At 46.9% G+C, this 21959-nt stretch overlaps 1 protein-coding gene across 8 annotated transcripts in view; it reads right to left on the reverse strand.

Moving 5' to 3' along the window:
• FAM168A (family with sequence similarity 168 member A) overlaps nt 1-21959 on the reverse strand; it is a 147138-nt gene that overhangs the window by 117049 nt on the left and 8130 nt on the right. For 4 of the 8 annotated variants that reach the window (XM_021384123.1, XM_021384122.1, XM_021384119.1 and 1 more), the window contains exons 4-5: nt 10694-10908; nt 7111-7205 (exon numbers count right to left, since the gene is read on the reverse strand). Coding sequence is in view for 2 of the 8 variants with exons in the window: in XM_021384118.1 (XP_021239793.1) it covers nt 7111-7205 (95 nt within the window). In the remaining 6 variants the exon portion in view is untranslated. Of the gene's footprint in view, nt 1-7110; nt 7206-10689; nt 10909-21959 lie in introns of all 8 variants that reach the window. The other 4 variants (XM_021384118.1, XM_021384121.1, XM_021384117.1 and 1 more) reach the window with 2 other exon arrangements.

The following is a 21959-nucleotide window of genomic DNA, read 5'->3' on the forward strand; positions in this document are numbered from 1 at the left end:
AGGGAAGGGAAGGGAAGGGAAGGGAAGGGAAGGGAAGGGAAGAGTGAGAGCTCCTTGAACACTGGTTTCCCATGGAGCTCCTTCTCACATTGACTGCAGTGGTTACAAAGCACAAACTCAGCAGAAAGCTTCTACAACAGCCGGGCATTTCTTTGATCTATGTAGATCTCCTGGTACCTTGTGTGCGAATTCACTTTGCCACCTTACCCATCGCCAGCCCACTCACAAGAAGTCTTCTTCCCTTACCTGAACCATTTCAGAATTCAATTAGACCACCTTCAAGATCCTCCCTTATCAGACTGCCAAAGTTTGCAGAGTGAAAACGTGTGCACGAGGCATAAGGCATAAGCCTGATCTCCACAGGATATCATGTTTTAAAAGGAAAGGGCTAAATTCTAATTCGTGCTTTAAGTCTAACTTTTGATACTGACTGCACCACCCCTGCCAAAGACTGACTTTTCCCCAAAACATGAATAAATGAGCCCAATTCCTAGTATACATCATCTCCTCATGACTGACTTACATCCACTTACGACACCAAGCTAGCAGGAAGTGTCCATCTGCCTGGGGGTAGCAAGGCCCTGCACAGAGATCTGGACAGGCTGCATGTCTGGGCTGAAGCCAATGGGATGAGGTTCAACAAGACCAAGTGCCGGGTCCTGCACTTTGGCCACAACAACCCTAGCTACAGGCCTAGGTGAGGCCGCACCTCGAGTACTGTGTCCAGTTTTGGGCCCCTCACTGCAAGAAAGACATTGAGGGCCTGGAGCGTGTTCAGAGGAGGGCGATGAAGCTGGGGAGGGGTCTGGAGCACAGGGCTGATGAGGAGCGGCTGAGGGAGCTGGGGTTGTTCAGTCTGGAGAAGAGGAGGCTCAGGGGAGACCTCATGGCTCTCTATAACTACCTGAAGGGAGGTTGCAGTGAGCTGGGGGTCGGCCTCTTCTCTCCTGTCACTACTGACAGGACGAGGGGGAATGGCCTCAAGCTGCGCCAGGGGAGATTTAGGCTGGACATTAGGAAACACTGCTTTTCTGAAAGAGTGGTCAGGCACTGGAATGGGCTGCCCAGGGAGGTGGTGGAGTCACCGTCCCTGGAGGCGTTCAAGAAACATTTAGATATAGCGTGGGGAGACATGGTTCAGTGGGGTTATTGGTGGTAGGTGGATGGTTGGACTGGATGATCTTGGAAGTCTTTTCCAACCTTGCTAATTCTATGATTCTATGATTCTACTCCTGCTTATGAGCTTCCCAGGAAAGGGGAGACCTCCCCATGGCAAATCACACGCACTGCCTTACACAAACAGCCATCAGCAAACATAATATCTGAAGCAAAAGCACATGTTTTAAACTCTCAGAAAAGCAAATATTGCAGAGATGGCAATTTTTTATTAATTCCAACTGTGAAGGCAAAAGAAACAGTTCTTTGTATAAAATTCAGCCTGCCTCATAAAAAAATAAGCCTTCAGCTATTGCTAACTTCCTCCTTTGACATCGTTTGATTCTAGAGGGGGAAGGAACCACTGGAAATTGTTTACACTGTGGAAGAAAACGCCCAAGCAATGGGGAACAATCATGTTAATGAGCAAGAGGATAATACTCAGCGGGCAACTGCTGGCAAAAATCATTCAGCATGGAAGATCCCTTTTGTCATATTATCTCCATAAAGAATCTGGAAAGCCATGATGCAGTAGAATCATAGAATCATAGTACTGAGTACCCAAAATACGACACTAGGTTAAATGCCCAGAGACGTAACCATTTGTTCAGCTGTCCCATTTTTCAATTACAACTTGCCAAAAAATAAATGGAAAACAATCCTAATTTGATGTGTAACAAGTAATACAGGTTTATTTCTCACCCCAACCCCTTACTGAACTGGTCAGAAGGATAATCACAACTCTTTGCAATGGCTCTCCATTTTCATTTTTCATGACAGATAGGGAAGATGAGCCATAAATGGATCCAAAAACCCCAAACAAGAGGAAGGGCGATTCAGAAAATCCCAAATCCCATCCTGCTCTTTGGCCTCACAATTTCACTAAAAGGTCAGAAATCATTTTCATCTTATAAAGGAAACTTCATATGGACTTTTTTATGGAGGGAAATCTTAATTCACAAACAAAGCAAAGGCAGTTACCAAAATTATATCCTCCTTCTTGGGAGGGCTGAGAGTGTGCACTCAAGTTTACAAAGGAAGGTCTACATAAAAACTCAGCCTACTATTTGCATTTTGATTAATTTTCAAACTTCTCTGGGGAGAACAGATGAGAACTGGGTACTACTGGAGCTCCCCTATACTGGCATATGCTCACAGGTATTTCTTCCTTTCTTTTCAATAATTATGGTGTGGATGGGTTGATGGTTGGACTAGATGATCTTAGTGGTCTGTTCGAACCTTAATGACTCTATAATTGCATGACAATACATCGTTTCCAAGGTTTACCAAGGGTAAACGTATTGCACCAAGGCACAATAAATCCTCTGGGTTGTTACTGGAAATCTAACAATACTAAATCAGTTATCATATCCACAGGTTAAAAAAAACATTTCTCTATTAAAAATATATGTGAAGTTCCGGCCAACTGCTTTACAGCTTTATTGCTTATAATTGTACAGGGCTCATGCTCTCTTCCAGCCCAATCACTGTATTTCACACTAAACTCTAATTACGCAATCTAGCATGAGAAAGGCAGAGATACAACTCTGTAACAAGCTTAGGCAAAACCGAAGGCCCACAAAGGGCTAAATCAAAAGCTGGCTCACACCAACCCTATTCTTTGTGCAGCCAACCAAGACTAATTAATGCTTTTAATGTCAGTTTACCCCCTTTTGGCACTATAAATCAGAACACGCAGCCTTTACGAGTTAACAAAAGAATCCGTGAAAGGTGTAGCTTATTAACCAAGCTCACACATTCAAATGTACTTAATCAGAAACAGGTATATTAAGCAGCATTGTACTCAGGGAGCAGAATCATCTGCAGGCCATACACAGAGAACATTCATTTATCAATACAAACAAGGCTGGCACGTTGGGAAGAGGTGGTAAATTAGACATCTGAAGGAAGGGCCATCGCTTCCAGCTTCCAGCATGGCTTTCGTTGGAGCAGAAGTGTGGAACAGGCGCTGTGGGGAAGCGTTGCAGGGAGCTGGGAGCTCATGCTGCCCACTGCACTGCAACCTCCCAGGCAAAAGCCTTCAGGACCCAGGAGCACTTCTGCAATCCTCTAGCAAGAATGGCAAGCAGCACTCGAGCAGACCTCAGCCGTCACCTCGTTGGCAAGGCCCCTCGGTATTTCCTCAGCAGCACACTGCACTCGTTTGGATAGTGTTGAGTTTTCTTTCTTCCTCTCCTCAAGAAATGTACATCTCCATTTATGTTTTTGTAATCCATGACTCAAAAGCCAGGTAGACATAAAAATAGATATAACGGTATCGCTTTGCTCTCCCGGCATAAGCCGCGATGCTTGCCCACTGTAGGTCTGCTGGATGCCAGGCTCTACCAACAGGTTCCCAAACACTATGCATGACTCCAAAAAGACACCGGGGCCAAAGAGCTTTCCACTGACATATATATTTTTTAAAAGAGATACAGCTACGATGCATTTTCTAGGCATGAAGAAGGAAAAGAGACCATAGGATCATCTTTCTTAAAATCATAGAAACGTTAAGGTTGGAAAAGACCTCTAAGATCCCTGAGTCCAACCCCAACCCATCCCCACCATGCCCACTGACCATGTCCCCAAAAATCTTTTCAGGAAATGAAAACTCACATGATGCAAGGATGGATAAAGTAATCAACGATGGAAAAATGTCATTGAGGATGGCCAAAGATGTCAAGGATGGTCAAAACGAGAAGCTGGACATGAGCCAGCAGTGTGCGCTGGCAGCCTGGAAGGCCAACTGTGTTCTGGGCTGCATTAAAAGAGGAGTGGGCAGCAGGGACAGGGAGGGGATTGTCCCCCTCTACTTGGGCTCTTGTGAGGCCCCATCTGCAGTACTGAGTCCAGGCCTGGACCCCAGCACAAAAAAGACACAGAGCTCTTGGAACAGGTCCAGAGGAGGCCACCAAGATGATCAGAGGCTGGAGCACCTCTCCTAGGAAGAAAGGATGAGGGAACTAGGCTTGTTCAGCTTGGAGAAGAGAAGGCTCCAGAGAGACCTCATTGTGGCCTTCCAATACTTGAAGGGAGCATATAAACAGGAGGGGAACGATTGTTCACGAGGGTGGATAGCAACAGGACAAGGGGGAATGGTTTTAAACTGAGACAGGGGAGGTTTAGGTTGGATATTAGGAGGAAGTTTTTCACTCCGAGGGTGGTGAGGCACTGGAACAGGTTGCCCAAGGAGGTTGTGGATGCCCCGTCCCTGCAGGCATTCAAGGCCAGGCTGGACGTGGCTCTGGGCAGCCTGGGCTGGTGGTTGGCGACCCTGCACTCAGCAGGGGGGTTGAGACTCGATGATCTTTGAGGTCCTGTTCAACCCAGGCCATTCTAGGATTCTATGATTCTATGAAAACAGCCACAGATCCCAAAGCCTGTCCACACCTGTATTTGTGACTGGCATGGGAGAGGAAAGACAGAACCCAAAATCCAACAGCTTGAAACACCCAGATTTGTCTTGGGGTACACTTAAGAGAGCCTTACGACTGCACAGCTCATAAAGATGAGGTAAAGCTCAAGAGATGAAGGGTACCTGTGTTTTCCGCTACTGATCAAGAGAGTCCACTATCCTGTTTCTCCCTGAACGTGGAAGAGGCTGCTGGGAATCTAGTTACCTCCAAAAGCAATAAAAAGAACAGAATATATACACGAGAGGGGTCTGCTCGCGAGGCAGTTGCTCCTCCTGGCTGTAACCATCCCAACAAAGTCCATGGCAGGGGTTGGAACTGGATGGGCTTCAAGATCCCTTCCAAACCAACCCATTCCATGACTCCATGATCTTTAAGGTCCCTTCCAACCAAAGTCATTCTATGATTATCTAAGTCCGTGATCTTAATCAGACCTGAAGGTCAGAGTGCTACATGTTTTCTCACCAGCTAAATAATTACCTGAAATGCAGACCTTCTCAGTGGAGGGCTCTGAAGCAATGGTAGTGCTCCTGTGCCCTGATTTATTTCCCATCTACCTGTACAGCACTACAGTGTAGATACAGTCACGCTCCTGCCTGCACGATGAGCAGCGTGCTCTGAACTCAGGCATTTTCATAGACACAAACACATTAAAAACCTCACAATGTGTGCAGAAAACTACATTTTAAAACATGGACAATACTCTACTAACACAACCTATTCCCTTCCTCTGAGTGGTGTGTAGAGGAGAGGAGGGAGCATGACTCACCCTGGCCTGGGTACCACCATCATTAGACAGCACCACGGACAGGGATCTCGCTTCACTCTATGACAAGATCCTGGGACCTACAAAGATTGGTGCTACATATGGCATCATCCAGATCATATGTGCTCTGAAAGGAAATTTCTGTTCCAGAGAAGAGCTTTGTGGAGTATTGTGGACCCCACAAAACTGGCAGAAATGTTGGTTGCACTTGACGACATTAATGGACTTTTCCAACCTTAGAGATTCTATGGAATGCTCACAAGACTCCAGACCAGAAATTTTCCATATGAGATCAGAAATTCTGAGGTGAAGGGAGCAAATCCAGAGGTCCAAACAGGCTTAGCCACATGCCAAATTCCATCCACGCACACTGCATGCATACAGACAGCCCAATGCTAAAATGCACTTTTAAATGTTTACACCAAACCCAACTATTAACACAGATAAGAGAGGTTATTTCCAGACATACATGGGCTTTCCACACTGTGATTAGCTATTTAATTGCTGGCATTCCCCTGGATTTGGCAAGTAAAAGGGACGAGGGCTTGCTTCCTGAGCAGGAAACAACCTGAGTAAACGAAGTTAAGGTCAGCGCAACACCCATCAAGAGCTGAACTGAATTTCGCCCATCCTTTGATTTCCAAACACCCCAATCTCTCAGCAATTCAGCTCCACCTCTGCCTTCTTCCTCCATCACCGTCCACCCAACGCATGCCCTTCTCTTTGCTCCCAGCCCTTCTGCAGCCCTGCATTTCTGTTTGCTCGGCTCTGACAAAGCAGCACAGCCTCACCTATGCCGCTTACTGCTGCTTCAGCCTCGAAATATGGGAGGCAGAAAAAGGGGACAGGAGGACAGTCAAGGACCTCTTTTTTCCTTTATCCTTCTTTTCTGGCTTGATATTCACGAGAAAAGGTCCCATCGTTGCTGCAAGATTGGCAAAAGAAGTTTTTCTGAAACCTTTGGCACTGTCCCATCCTACTTGGGATGCATGGAGGGAAGGGGAAGAAACATCAGCCTGCTTCTGTCCACAAGTCAACAGCAGGCATCGAACCAGAGCAGAGCTTTTCCCAGTGCTGGGCTGGAGCACTTTGCAGGCTACAATACTGGGAGAGCAAAGGAGACAGTATGCACCAGTGTTCCATGCAAGTCCAACAATGCAGCAGATCCCTGAGCAGAGAGCATCCATCAGCACTGCTGCTCTCTGCCTGCATCTGCTTTTCGGCAGTTCTGACTTGAGTGGGAGCAGAACGCTCAGCGGGTAGCCCAGCAGCTGACATTTAAGGTTTGTGTTACTAAGCAATCAGCAAAACATATAAAAAGGGGGAATAAAAAAAGTCTATTTTTGCCATAGACCTGCACAAAAGCAGCCGGGTCGGGTCAGGGTGACACTCCAGCTGTCCTGGTGTTTTCTCTGCAGTAAGAGCAGAGTGTGAATACCCAGGGGAAAATTCACCTACAGGGCAGATGCACAGCGACGCTTTCTTTTATGGAAAGCAGCAATAGAAGCTGATGGAAAACCATCTATGGGCAAATGACAGAGCTGCATGTGAGGACCACCCCATTGCCAACACCCTGATTTTGACCCAACCGATGCCTTTTGCCTTCTTCTAGACACAAAACAACAATTAATTGTTTACTAAGAAGATATGAAGTCTAACCTACTGTGCGTTCTATCCCAGTCCTCATTACTTCAGACTTATTAGCTTTATAAATCAACGCAGTATTGCAATTAAAACACAACCATCTGAGGACACCACACGAATGTGAACCAGTACCTCTTGTGAATGAACTTCCTTCGGGTGGAGATGATCTGGGCGGCGATCTGCCTTCGGCTGCGGGGCAGTGGGACTGGTCACAGCATTCCACAGCTCTAAAGGAACAACAGAAGGAGAAACATCAGTCAGGCTCTGCTGGCAAACCCAATGCACAGAAAGCATGGCTCGTCCCAGCACGGAGATATTGTCATATCCACTGCAGCAAGAGCAGGAAGGGGTGCATGCACAAAACGGACCCACTGCTGTCAACAGATGGGTGGGTGCATCTGCTGCAGCTCCCTTAAAATAAATGTCTATTTGTTTACCTCTAAAAACTCAAAGAATGCGTTTTCCCATCAGGATTTACACCAGATTTTTCAGCATTTGCATCCTCTCTTGGATCAGGACTGAGAGTCTTCCTGCAGGTATCTGCTATGCTCAGTGGCTTTGGGTGGGATACTCACATGGTGCATCATGCACTAAGGCTGTATGAACTGAAACTCAATGCTTTCCTATATCCTGCTGGAGGACTGCATGTATCTAGAAACAACTAGCACCAGGAGCAGGTGAAACCAGAACCAGGGTCTTCTCAGCTTCCAAAAAGGAGAAAATACAGGAACTGTGATTTAAATACTCATCAGCCAGCTCCTTGTCGGGGGTTTGCATTTGGTTTTGGGCAAACCAAGTTTTACATGGCGCTCACACACCCTCCTTTCCCAGCTGATAGGAAAACTCAGAAAGATTAAAATGAAAGAGCCCACAGCACTGCTCAGGGACAGCTCACGGGCAGCCCCCCATGCTGCCCACAATGCAGAGAGGAGCAAAAAAACCCAATGTTTGCAAACCAGGGTCCATATTTCTTACGGGTCGGCTTATTTCACCACCCCAGTACTAAAGGGCTCGCAAGGAGAAAGACGGGAACAAGGAAAAAGATGGAGAGAATATTCACTTTTCTTGATCTTTTTGGGATCCCCTGCTGCAGGACAACACCAGCGTGCCATTGGAGGTGGCATCCTTAGAATAAAGCCAAGAAACACAGTGCTAGAGCCAGAAGTTTTGGGTAATCTCGATGCTGTGACAACCAAGAGCTCAGCACTGGACCTCTCTGTCTGAAAGGAGGTTGTGGTGAGGTCTCTGGGAAACAGAGATAGGACGAGGGGTGATGGCCTCACATTGCACCAGGGGAGGGTCAGGTTGGATACCAGAGCAAAATTCCTTCTCCAAAGAGCTGTCAAGCACTGGCATAGGCTGCCCAGGGAGTGGGGGAGGTCACCATCCCTGGGGGTGTTCAGAACCATGGGGATGTGGCACTGAGGGACGTGGTCAATGGGCACAGTGGGGTGGGCTGGGGATCTTGGACGTCTTTTCCAGCCTTAACGATCCTATGTGCACACGCTCGCCCTCTCTCTCTCTGCCTTACAACGCAGCGTGTGTGTTGCTTGGAGGCTCCTCACATTTTGGGGGGTTTCTGGCTTCCTTTACAGCCTCCCAGTTTAACGACATAACTACAGCGTGTAACAAACCGTCTCCAGGAGAGAGAGGAAAGGCAAAGTGTGTTCCAGCAGAAACGACGACTTGACAAATCTCATCACATCACGCTCGGCCCTGGCAAATGAGTCTCTCTTGGAGCACATTTTGTACTCGGAGTAGCCTCAGTGCTTCAGGAGGTACCAAATATAACACAGCCCCGCTTTAACTTCCTTCCAGGAATACACACAGCCATTTATCAAGAAGACGTGGGCTGCAGCTTCAGTTCCAAAAGCTTCGCTAACATTTGGTCAAATTAAGTAAGTGATTCCTTTTGCAGCAAGAAAGAAACAGAAAAAGCAATCTGGGTGCCAGCAACCTGGGTGCAACCCCCTCACCCCCCCCCCAGATCTGCAGCCCTCGACATCCTCGAGCCTCCCTGTGCCCACCTATGGGACACGCCATCCCTCTTTCCACCCATTTCACACTAAATCTGGATGCCTTTGCCCTCGCTGCTTCAGTTAGCAGATCCGCCTCGGTGGCTACGTTTGCCAAGTTTTGCGTTTTTTTTTTTTTCCCTTTCATTTATTATTTTTACATCTTTACACTTCTACGGCCACAGAAGCCCATAAATTCCGCCGAGCGACTCCCAGAGGAGTGCGATGTGCCCTGAATGCACAAGAGCTGCCTTCCTCCTGTATTTCCAGCTCGGTTTAGCATTGACCTTCAGGGCAGGGGATTATCAGCAACTTCATCTTCCCACTGTTTTCCAGCTGCAAACAAACAGACCGAAGCGCTGTGCCCACCTCCCATTCACCCCATCCTTGGGTCTTCCTTTAGCTGCAGCAGCATCTGCACCTCCCTGTATGGCACTGCCCAACAGACACCCGGCAGCATCACCCTTTGGGGTTATTTTTAAGGTTCTTTTCTGGTTTATTCTTGGCCAGAAGTCAAAGCGATTAGGTTCCTTATAATTCTATGCCACTGCTGCTGAGAGATGGAGGCTGTCCATCTACCTATGGCCACAAAGCATCACGGCCCTGTCTCTCTTTCAAAAGACACTCAGAAATGGTCAGAATTCAAGATACATCACTCGAATGAGTACTAGCAAAAATCTACTTCTGTATGAATCTCTTCACTTCCGCCTGTGAAAAGGTGGAAGGCACAAATGTAATTCATGAAGGCTGTGCCAAACTCCTTGCTGTGCTCTTCTGCTCCGTCCCATGCCCACATCTCCTCTCCCTTTATCTGCAGCCCTGGATGCCACGTTTTCAAGATACAGCAACAGCCATGGCAGAGGAATGCAGCCAGTCCCCACCCAGGCCTTCGAGCAGAAGCACAAAGACATTTATTAGACGTTTAGACACGGAAAACGTATTTTAAAGAGAGAAAACACAGCACAGAGAAGCCTAGGGTGGACATAAAAATAGGAACACTGCACTTTTAATTGCCAGTCTTGGGTTGCTGGTGCTGAGAGGTTTTGCCTTGTTTCGGCTTTTCAACATCCTGGATGCTGCTGCACCTTCTGCACCTTCTCTTGCCCACACAGGTTTAGAATCATAGAATCATTCAGGTTGGAAAAGACCACTAAGACCATCAAGTTCTAACCCCAGCCCACCCCCACCGTGCCCACTGACCATGTCCCTCAGTGCCACATCCCCACATCTCTGGAAAACCCCTGGGGGTGGTGACCCCCCCAATCCCTGGGCAGCCTGTCCCAATGTCTTACAATGCAGTTTCTTTGCTCATTTACTGGATTTCTGCAAGTGGAAAGCCGGCTGGGTTTAGTGTCAGGGCTCTTGCAGCTCCTGCTCCCTGCCCTCAGCATCCTACAGCCTTTTTCAGAGAGCCAAAGCTGCAGCAGCTTGCTGAATAAATTCATTAACGGAAGGAGAACACGTTTTGCTCAAGTTTCCCATTAACTTCTAATTTCCTAATTATTAGATTACACGCTCTAGCTTTTAAAGCAATTTACCTCTATCAAGTTGAGCAAAGAAACCCAACAAAGGATTCCTGCAGCTTACTCCCTAAGTCCTCCCTTCCCTCCCATTTTGTTCTTGGTGTGAAAAAATTTAAACCTTTTAACATTTCCTTATAAGATTACTGTGGCTACTTAGTAAGAAAACTTGTTACCTACTATCTTCATCAACTCCAAGCAGTATTTCAAGCAGGAAGAGTATTCTTCATTTTATCTCTATCCTCCTCTGCTATGACCAATACTTAAATTTGCTTCTTTTCACCGTTACGATGATCTCACAATTATTCTTCTGCCGTATTTCCATCCATCTCTATCCTTTTCTATCCGTTGCTTTTGTTCCTCTCTCTATAAAGATCAGACTCCAGAGGTAGGAGCTGGGAACACGGATTATGAAATCGATTAAGAATTAATTAGAACACGTTGTTTAAAAGCCTCACCTTGGCAGATCGTTAGGGTAATGCTGTGTTAGAGCAATTCATTTAAAAACATACTCCATGAATCACAGAATCATAGAATCATAGAATTAGCTAGGTTGGAAAAGACCTCCAAGATCACCCAGTCCAACCATCCACCTACCACCAACATAACCCCACTAAACCAGGTCTCCCAACGCTATATCTAAACGTTTCTTGAACACCTCCAGGGACGGCGACTCAACCACCTCCCTGGGCAGCCTGTTCCAGCGTCTGACCACTCTTTCAGAAAAGTAGTATTTCCTAATGTCCCCTGGCGCAACTTGAAGCCATTCCCCCTCGTCCTGTCACTAGTTACAAGAGAGAAGAGGCCGACCCCCAGCTCACTACAACCTCCCTTCAGGTAGTTATAGAGACCGATGAGGTCTCCCCTGAGCCTCCTCTTCTCCAGACTGAACAATCCCATCTCCCTCAGCCACTCCTCATAAGGCCTGTGCTCCAGACCCCTCACCAGCTTCGTCGCCCTCCTCTGAACACGCTCCAGGGCCTCAATGGATTATCAATTATCAATGATGATAAAAACCTTCACCGAGGCCCTGACATGCTGTAGAGTACAAGCACAGCCTTCTCAGCTGAGGAAATGACTTTATTCAGTTGGATGGCACTGGGCAACTTTCCTCCCGAGCCAATTTTCCACCTCAAAAACCTCCCACACCGACTGAATCGCGTGGCCGTCCATCAGGACGCTCACCAGGACTGCGATTTTGGAAGGAACAGAAAAACATTAGGAGGTAAAATCCCATTGGACAAAGTCTAGTGATGCTTGGATGGAGCCAGGCACTCAAGCACCTGATGCATTTAAGTCCTGTTCCATTGGTCTACACAACGCTACACTGGTCTTAGCCAAAAGGCCAAAGAACCATTCTACAATTCCATAGTCTTGTGTTTAACCCTCCGAACATCCCAACCTAGCAAAACGAAAAAGGTTCTTCATCTCCAGTGAATAAAATTCTATTGACTGAGATTACTTAATGAACATTCCTCCAGGCAGCCCCCAGGTGCTCCTATTCCCATGTCTCAAAGCACCATCCTTCTCCCAACACCACACAGAATCATAGGCTCACCAAGGTAGGAAAAGACCCCCAAGATCATCCAGTCCAACCGTCCATCTATCACCAATAGTTCTCACTACACCATGTCCCTCAACACAACGTCTCAATGTTCCTTGAACACCTCCAAGTCCATCTCCAGCACCAGCTCTCACAGCCCCATGCACTGGGCTGCGTCCTTGTATCGAACACAATTCTAATTCTAGACAGGAAAAAATATTCAAAGGCACAGAAGTAGATGCTTGAAGTTATTCACCTCCTGTTTTCATCAGTTTTACAACTGTGTTTCTTGAAGTATTGAAACCACGGTATTGCGGATTTGTTATTCCCCCTTGTGCAGATTATACTTTCTAAGACACCTAGAGGTTATTAAGCCACAGACAACTTTGCAGTCAAAAAAAAGCAAGTTAATTATCTAAGAACAATGTTAACTGAAACCATTTACTACACCACTGGCAATCTTGAACCTTCAAAATCATGGAATCATTGGAAAAGATCTCTATGATCCCCAAACCCAACCCCAACCCATCCCACCAGGCCCACTGACCATGACCCTCAGTGCCACACCTCCATGGTTCTGGAACACCCCCACAGACGGACACCCCACACCTCCCTGCGCAGCCTGTGAAGAAACTTTCCCTAACATGGAATCTGAACCTCCCCTGGAAGAACTTAAGGCCATTACCTCTCTCCTAAAAGAAAACATAGGAAAATTTCAGTGTGAAAAAATTAAATGCAGCCATCACCTTAAAAAAACAAGATTAATTTACAACTCTAGCAGCCTCAGTTTGACCTTCTTCCCTACTGAAAAAAAAAATCCAAGAATAACATTCTATTACAAGCCTTCATAGCACTAAAAAAAGAGGGATTAACGAGAACATGACAGACTATCTACTCGGACATGAGGACAAGCATCAATAGAGTTCCATTCTCATATAACCTTTGCTCACATAGTGAATAATTGAAGGACTACAGCTCAAAGGCATTAGGCTGACAGCGAGGAGATTGCAGAGAGAGGAGACCAGGGACATTTGTCATAGAGCCTCATGTATGCAGATGTTAAATCAGATCATCCAGACCAGAGTTCAGTTCTTTTCAGGACACATTCAAAAATAAATTCAATAAAACCCTGAGAAACCAGAGGTATTGGCAAAAAAAAAAAAAAATAAAATAAAATATATATATATATATATATATATATATCAAATTAGATCCACCTGGAGGAATCGGAAGCCCAAAACATCTGTGGAAACACCGAGCAGGAAAGAGAGGCATGGAAAGAAGTAATTTTGGAAGGCGGACCTCACCGCAGGAAGCCCCAGCGGCCGTGCTGGCTCGCAGTGCTTCCTCTGCTTCCTCCCTCGAAAACTGCCCTGGGCCTTGGTACCAGCACAGCCCTCCTGCAGCTATCAAGCAAGCCAGGCTGGCAAACTCATCTGGGTTAAAAATCCTCCTTCTCTGGTGTCCTCTGAGCTGGCTGAGCAGATGGCCGCTCGGACAGTTGCACCAACGTGATAACAGGAAGACGAGTAGAACTTGAGCCAGCATCAGTGTTGATGAGGGACATGGGCAGTGGGCATGGTGGGATGGGTTGGGGTTGGGCTTGGAGATCTGAGAGGTCTTTTCCAACCTCAGTGATTCTGTGATTCTACGATTCTACGCCACCAGGCGTTGCAAAGAATGACAGAATACCTCAAGTTGGAAGGGATCCACAAGGATCACCAAGTCCAACTCCTGGTACTATAAAGCTTCACAAAGTCTTTCTACAAAGGCACACTTCTACTAAAAAGGGACTATGTCACAAATTTACTAAAAGAACATGTCTACAGAACTTATTGTTTGGGTTCCAGAGCCTGTTTTTCATTGACACTCCTTTAATTTACCCACTGGATGAAGTCCCCCAGGAAACTCTTGTCTCTCGAGGAAAACCAGATATTTCCAGCAACAAAAGACACGCTTTTCAAAATAGTATATTCATTTCTTACATGGAATAATATTTTTAGGGACAGTGAGATAAAGCATGAGAGCAAGACACGCACGTCTCCCCAGCCCAGATGGTTTTATCCATCCTCTGTCCTGTTGAGCCACGTGATGGCTTGTGGGCAAACGCCAAAACAGAATTACACGTTGAGAGTAGTCCTTGATCTCTTCTTGTTGTTTTGCTAATACCACTACAGAAGGCAGACGTGCGATCTTTTCTCCGCTATCCTCATGACAATAAAATCAATTTGCAGGTTGTCGTATTGACACAGATATTCTTGCTGCAGTCATTCCCATTTGAAAAATCAGCCAAGGTACAGTGCTGCAATCGCTGTTTTGCCAGTATAACGTGTGCCTCGTGGTACTTAGGGACGTGGTTTAGTGGGCAACACTGGTGGTAGGTGGATGGTTGGACCGGATGGTCCTAGTGGTTTTTCCCAACCTTAATGATTCCATTGAATGATTTTGCCAGTGACTCTTCTGTGTCGAGAGCCCACAGCCCATCCTGCCGTACCAAGTCTTGGGAGAAGGAGTTCTGATCAAAATAGTGACTCACAAAAGCAATGTTTAACTCATCCATAAAGCTTCCTTAAGCAACAAATCAACCACTTATCAGATCTTTTCTCTTCCACCACACCCAAAGCATGCACATGTTGACCGATACCAGAGCAGCATCTCTGCTCTCAGCTACATGTAATCAAGAAATTTATTGAGCCAGTCACACAGATTAGAGAGCAATAAAAATAATTTTAAGGTGGGTCACTGCTTATCCATTGAGGTGTTTGCAGTGATCATCACAATTTTTCAAGGACTGATTACTTTTCAATAACAAACTCATTTCTAAATAAGTCGAAAAGCAATTAGAAGCTGGTTAAGTCAACATTTCTTTCACTGGGGTCTACAGAGCACTTACGGAGCAGTTCAAGCCTCTCCTTCCTTGAGAAGTCATTACCCATTGCTGTCACCACAGACCTAATTTTTCTCCACTTGATTTCCTTTGACGTGCAGAGCAACAGCAGTGAAAAAGCTAATTACAAGTTAGAATGACATCCACCAATTCCTCTGCTGGACAATCACAGAAAAGCCTACACCCTACACCTTCCACCCGCTCCTTCATGCTTTTTCTCTCTGCCATGAAGATTCCAACTTTGAACACCATTGTTCTTGCACAAAAAAGACGACTTTTCCTTAAACAGCTCATAAAGTTGCATCTTTCACCCATTCTCCTTTACACAACAGTGTTTCCACTCTCACATTTTCCTCTCATCGCATTACGTTCTATTTAGAATGGTACTACCCCAGGAAATGGCCATGTTAGATTTTGTGTTAAGTGTATACTGAAATCAAGCAACAAGGCCAAGCTCATTTTTTTCCTCTCCATTGATTAGGGTGAGAAACATTCATAGAATCATAGAATGGCTTGGCTTGGAAGGGACTTCAAGGATCATCAAGCTCCAACCCCCAGAAATTCCAAAGCAAAAGCACGAAATGGCCACTGCCAAAGCGAAGCATCTTCTGCTCACACACCCATAATGTACTCTGTCTCCGAGAAGCCACAAAATATCTTCCAGCAGCCCTGAAAATGTGCTGGCACAGCACGTTCTGAGCCAAGCCCACCGCCCTGCCCATGGATGCCTCATTAAGATACCTGCACAGCCTCATCCTCACGGTATCCGACCACATAAATATATGAAGTTATTCTCTTTGTACATTTCTGCAAGAGAGAATGGTAGAAAGTGTCCCTCTTGTAGAGATAAGAAATAAACCATATTATACAGACTCCAACCTAACCCCTAAAAGGTATCTAGAGTTCAGCTCCCACTGAACCACCAAATCCACGGAACTCTTAAATTCCTCTGCACATCTGGGCAATGGAGATGTACCCAGGCCAAGGAGAAAGCTGCATTTCACATCTGATAGTTGCTGTGCGTTTTGGAGAACCTCCAAATGCGCCAAAGCCTCCAAATGTGCCGGAACCTTCCAACCTCTGCTCCTAAAGTCCCTTTGTTCCACCGTATCTTGGCCATTTCGGTTCATGCCGTTTGGTCGGGGTGAGAGGCGCAGCCATTTCATGCTTCCAGAAACCATAACATAACTCCACTTCATTTCATGCACGACAACAGGGAAACTTGTGCCCTTGGTTTGGCAGTTTCTTATACCATATAATAGCAATTAATTCCCCTTGGCATAATTTATATGAATCATTGATTTAATACAGATAGCTAGTAAAAAAAAGCCCTATTAAGTCATCTAAATGACCCCACCATCACTGCCGGAGTGTTCCCAGCAGCACATTTTCCATGCTCGTTTTAAATGTGCTTGCCACAGCATAAGCACAACAATTGTCTGCAAAGAAGAGACATGTTTCGCTAACATATGCTCCAAGTCAACACGGTGGTGGAAATCTTCAATTTATGACTAAATGTTGCACTGCACTCTTATTCCTCCAAATAGACTTTAATGTTTCTTGAGGGAGTGAAAAAGGGCTGTTTGTATTTCACTGCGCAGCAAAAATCTGCAACAGATTCTTCCCTCATGATGTCCAAGTTGAACCCAAGGTGCACAGGTCCAGCAGGCTCGAACTTGGCACACTGATGCACACCAAGAGGACCTGGATGCCCTGGAGGAGGATGCTGACCACTTCTGGAAGCACAAATCATAAAGATGTGCAGAGTACTGCTGGAATGCTTGGGGGGGCTGGGCTTGTTTTCTTGTTTTGGTTTGGGGTGGTTTTGATCTTTAAAAGGAAAGATGGATGAGACGCTCTTCGTGGAACTCCCACAGGCTCGTTGTGGGAAAAGCAGAGCTGGAAAAGCCATGGCCTCACTCCTTGCTTCAAGGCAAAACTGGAGCTACTCCAGGCAGAAGTGCTTCTGAAACCTGTTCTTAGCAACATATCTAATGGGGATTCCCATGTTTCCTCAGGCAACAAGTTCAGGGTTTGTGGCTGATTCCCCTCCACCCCAGTGTGTAATCTCTGTCAAACTTGTGTCTGCTACCTTATCACCCCACACCTCTGAGAAGCATGCACCACCCTGCCCATAACCTCGCTGCGGCTACGACAGTAATGAGGTTCCCCTGCACCTTCTCCAGCTCATCCCAGGAGGCTCCTGCTGGTCTCACCCCAGCATCTCGCTGCCCTCCATGTGCCAAGAAGCCTCTTGCATGGGGTGACTAGATATCAGGAGGAAATCCTTCACTGTGACGGTGGTGAGACACTGGCACAGGTTGCCCAGCGAGGCTGTGGATGCTCCCTCCCTGGAAGCACTCAAGGCCAGGCTGGATGGGGCTGTGAGCAACCTGGGCTGGAGGGAGGTGTCCCTGCCTGGAGCAGGGGGCTGGGACTGGGTGATCTTCAACGTCCCTTTCAACCCAAACCATTCTATCATTCTATCATTCTATGATCCTATCTCAGATGAAGGATGCTGCATTTGTCTTTCCTTAGGTGGGTTTCCATCAGCCCCGTTTCCCAGTTTACGTCCTTCCCTTGGGCACAAATAGCACTGCTCCTCCCTCAATTCAGCAAATTCCATCCACAAATTAGCTAAAGGTGCATCCTATCCCATTTACTATGCTGCTGAGACAAAACCAGCCCTCACGGGGGCCATACACAACCAGACCTGTGGTTACATCAAACCACTGAGCTCTGCAACCAGTTTTCCACAAACCTCGTAGTCCATCTCAATACAGATTACATTGGAGCCCACAGGGAAAACCCTGCTAAATCCAAGTAAATGACCTCCCCTGCACTCCCAACACCCGCAGAGCTGGTCATCCCCCTAGCAGCAGGATCATAGCCTGAGTGCTATGGCAAGAAGCTGGATATTAGGAAAAATTTATTCCCAGAAAGAGCGGTGATTCACTGGTACAGGCTGCTCAGGGAGTGGTGGAGATCACCATCACTGGAGAGGTTCCAGAACAGTGGAGATGTGGCACTTGGGGACGTGGTCAGCGGGCACGGCGGGGTGGGTTGGGGTTGGACTTGGGGATCTTGGAGGGCTCTTCCAGCCTTAACGATTCTGTGATTCTAAGTGGTTGCAACAAGCAAACACTTCTGCAGAAACGCAAACTAAATGTGCTCCATGCCTTATTGAAAGGCAGCACCGCTGGCAGAGCATTGCTGTTTCGCTGCTTTGAGAGCCGCAGTCTAAGGGGAGAGAAAGATTTGTCAAAGCAGCGATAAAACAAAGCTAAGCAAAATGATTTCATGGCCCACTTTAAGAGCCTCCTATGTGCGCTTCCTTGACCTACTAAAAGCCTACTGCAGTCAAGAGCAGACCATACAAACACACACGGCCCTCCCATGGAAGCCGTTACCTTCTAAATCTTGCATCAAACCTGAAAAATAAAAACCAGCATTCCAGGAAAAGACAAGAAATGCTGTGGACACCGAAGAATTAAAACTCTGTAATTTCACCTGGTATCTCACATCAGATGCTCCAAGTAGACAATATGCCTTCAATCCAGAGGGAAAAGCTGTTTGGCTTCTGCACTGTGTACCGACCTTCGCTATTCCAGCACCACACCATCTACCGCAGGTTGGCTTTGGGTGGCACTTGGGGACGCAGACAGAGGGCATGGTGGGGACAGCTGGGGTTGGCCTCGGTGATATCATGGAATCATCATAGAATCATCATAGAATCATCATGGAATCATCATAGAATCATCAGGGAATCATCATAGAATCATCACAGAATCATCACAGAATGGCTTGGGTTGGAAGGGACCTCAAGGATCATCAAGCTCCAACCCCCCAGCCCCAGGCAGGGCTGCCAACCTCCACATCTAATACTGGACCAGGCTGCCCAGGGCCCCATCCAACCTGGCCTTGAGCACCTCCAGGGATGGGGCATCCGCAGCCTCTCTTGGCAGCCTGTTTCAGCACCTCACCACTCTCATAGTAAAGAACTTCCGCCTGATACCCAACCTAAATCTTCCCTCCTTCAGCTTAAAACCATTTCCCCTTGTCCTGCTGGTGACCTTAGAGGTCTTTTCCAACCTTCATGATTCTATGACTCCCGAGAAAAAGCACAATGCTGAAAGCTAAGCCATCTGTGTGCTCTGCTGCTGGGTAACACATCCAACGCGTGGAGACTGTCGACAAACAGTGGTGCTCCTTAGTACAGGTGAATGTAAACAGTGGATGAGAACAGCTTGGAGAGAGATGTAAAAGAAAGAATAGGAGAACTATGAACAATAGGAAAACAGAAGGCACACACGTCGTGCATTTCAAACCACTCAAAGCAAGAAATGGCCGCCCCAAGAGCACATTCCAAAGTGTCAAAGCCATAAAAATGGATCTTCATTGTTCAGTGAACAAGGACGAGTGAAGCAGAGCCTTTCCCAGACGTCAAGTACACTCCACTTCTAGCAAGGACACTTTGTGTTAAATCTAAGGTAATTCTCAGCTCAAAATTAATAGCCAAGACTGAACAGAGCAGCCCTATTCGCATTGGGTGGTATAAACACACACACGTACAATTACATTTCTGCATCATGTTGCTGGAACCATCTTCAGGCAACACTTCAAAGAGTGGCCCAAGGACCAAGAAAAACATGGGAGCGAACCCTCGGTGCCAGAATCCGTGCCCCCACTGAACTCTTTGCACAGCAGCTCCCATGACAAACACTTCTGAGTCACAAAAGGGCATAGAAATGTGAAGTGTTTCACCGACTGCGTGGGGAAGGTACATGGCAAAGCCCTGACATGCAGAATTTCCTGGTTCCAAGATTACGAGGGGTGAGAAAGAAAGAGAGAAAAGTGCCCACTTTCTTGGCTGGCATGAATACCATTGATTTGCACGTAAACAAAAAGGACACTTAGGAGAAGCAGCTGCAGTTCTGAATGCACTCATTGAGAAATGCAAAGCTGGAGAGATGTGAGGACAAAGCCTGCCAGGTACGCTCGGCGGCTGCTCTGATGGTTGTCCATCACTGGAATAGTCAAGCCACTTGACTCCAGTTGGTTGAGCCTCTGGTTCCTTCTTGATGCAAGGTTGCAAAAGGAAAAGACGAGGTAAATTTAACGAGCTCACAAGAAGCATTTAGGATAGCATACGTCACAAAGGAAAGGGAGCTGGACCCCCTGTCTGTTTTAGCTGGGATGAAAGGACGTGCACTTCGCCCTCTCCTCTTTTGGGGATGTCAGGAGAACACCAGAGACCAAGTGGAAATCATGGAATCATGAAGGCTGGAAAAGCCCTCCAAGATCCCCAAGGCCAACCCCAAACCACCCCACCGTGCCCAATGACCATGTCCCTCAGTGCCACATCCCCACGGTTCTGGAACACCTCCAGGGACAGTGACAGAGAATAAATTTTCTGCTGCTCTTTGGAGAATAAATTTTCCCCAGTATCCAACCTGAACCTCCCCAGTGCAACGTGAGGCCATCACCTCTTCTCCCATCACAAGAACCAGAAGGTCACAGCGCATTACGGTCACCAGCCTGCTTACACAGCCCAAGACCCTAAGACCAGGCAATGCTACATCTCCATTGTTCTTATAGCCACATCACATGCAAGAATTACCTCTGGAAAGTGTCTGTGCTAAAAACTGCTTCCGAACAATGAACACAAACGATCCCCCAAACCCTCTCCGCTCACCTCCAGTAAGAAAGAACACAGAGAAAAACTTGTATGAGTAATAGGAGAGATGTTTAGTGCTACAGATAACGCATCAAAATGTATCCCGCAACCCTACACACAACCCCAAAATGAGTAATTACGTGCCAGGAGATATCATCTACTCCACAAATCAAGTCCCCGAAACTACAGGCTAAAAATGGTTTTTCAAAAAGTCAATTTATTAGAGATCGCTGCGCAGACAGACAGATGAGTGCTCTTGTGTACTTGCTGCATTAACAGCCTCTCAAAAGCCACAGGAAAAGAAAAATCAATACTGTATATTTTCTTTTTCTCGCATCAATTTATCTACTGCTGAAAAAAAAATAACTGGCTCCTGCGTGTGCCACGTGCACCATACCCAAGGTTTCCTGCAGCCCAAGAATATAAGATCAGATTTTGCTGGGTTTAGCTGACTAAATCCTGCCTGGCAGCGCTCAGATTTGGCTTTTGATAAAAAAAACAAAAACTGAAGTAATTAAAAAGAAAAAAAAATCAGCGTGGTCTCAGGCCATTGGCACAAGGCAGAGCCTTCTGCTGCTGATCCTGTGCCGCAGCCCATGAGCCGTGAGCTGTCCGCCGCGTGGTTCGTGATGCTGGATTCCCAACGTTTCCCAGCTCAGGCTCCAGGCAGAACACAAGGACACGGTTACAACCGGAGGGAAACAAAACAGGGATGAAGCCTTTCAGAACGGCACTTCCACCAGAACCAGAATAAATCCCACGCCGGCGTTCCCTGCAGAGAGCACGCTGATCTTGCTTCCTTCCATTTCTTTTTCCGGGGCAGCAGTTCCCTCCTCTGTGCCGAGGGCCCCCAGCAAGCTGGGAGAGGGCTCTTCAACAATTCTGTGCCATTGCAGCTGTTTCCTACCCTGTGAAGAAAGCCTTAAGAATCCCTTAAAATATAACTACGCATCTGATAGATGGCAGAGCGGGGCAAACCCGCTCCCCCAGTCCCTGGGCAGCCTGTGCCAGGCCATCACCACTCTTTCCAAGGAGAAAATTTCCCTAAAATCCAACCTGACCCTTCCCTGTTGCAACTTAAGGCCATTACCTCTCGTCCAATCAAAGAGATGAGGAACAAAGCAGCAAGGAACCGCGCGGACTCAAGCAGGAGATCCGTGTTGGACCATCCCACCACCTCCGGCCTGTGCAATCAGTGGGGTTAATCCTGAGAGCACTGGGGGTCCATGAACGGTCCTGCAGGAACAGAGCTGGGCTCTGTCTGGTGGCTGCTCCACCCGGGTGACCCCCTGTGAGACCTGTTCCCCATCATTTCTATTCTTTACCCCACAGTCACGTC

Source organism: Numida meleagris, chromosome 1 (genome assembly GCF_002078875.1).
Source record: "Numida meleagris isolate 19003 breed g44 Domestic line chromosome 1, NumMel1.0, whole genome shotgun sequence".
Taxonomy (NCBI): Eukaryota; Metazoa; Chordata; class Aves; order Galliformes; family Numididae; genus Numida; species Numida meleagris.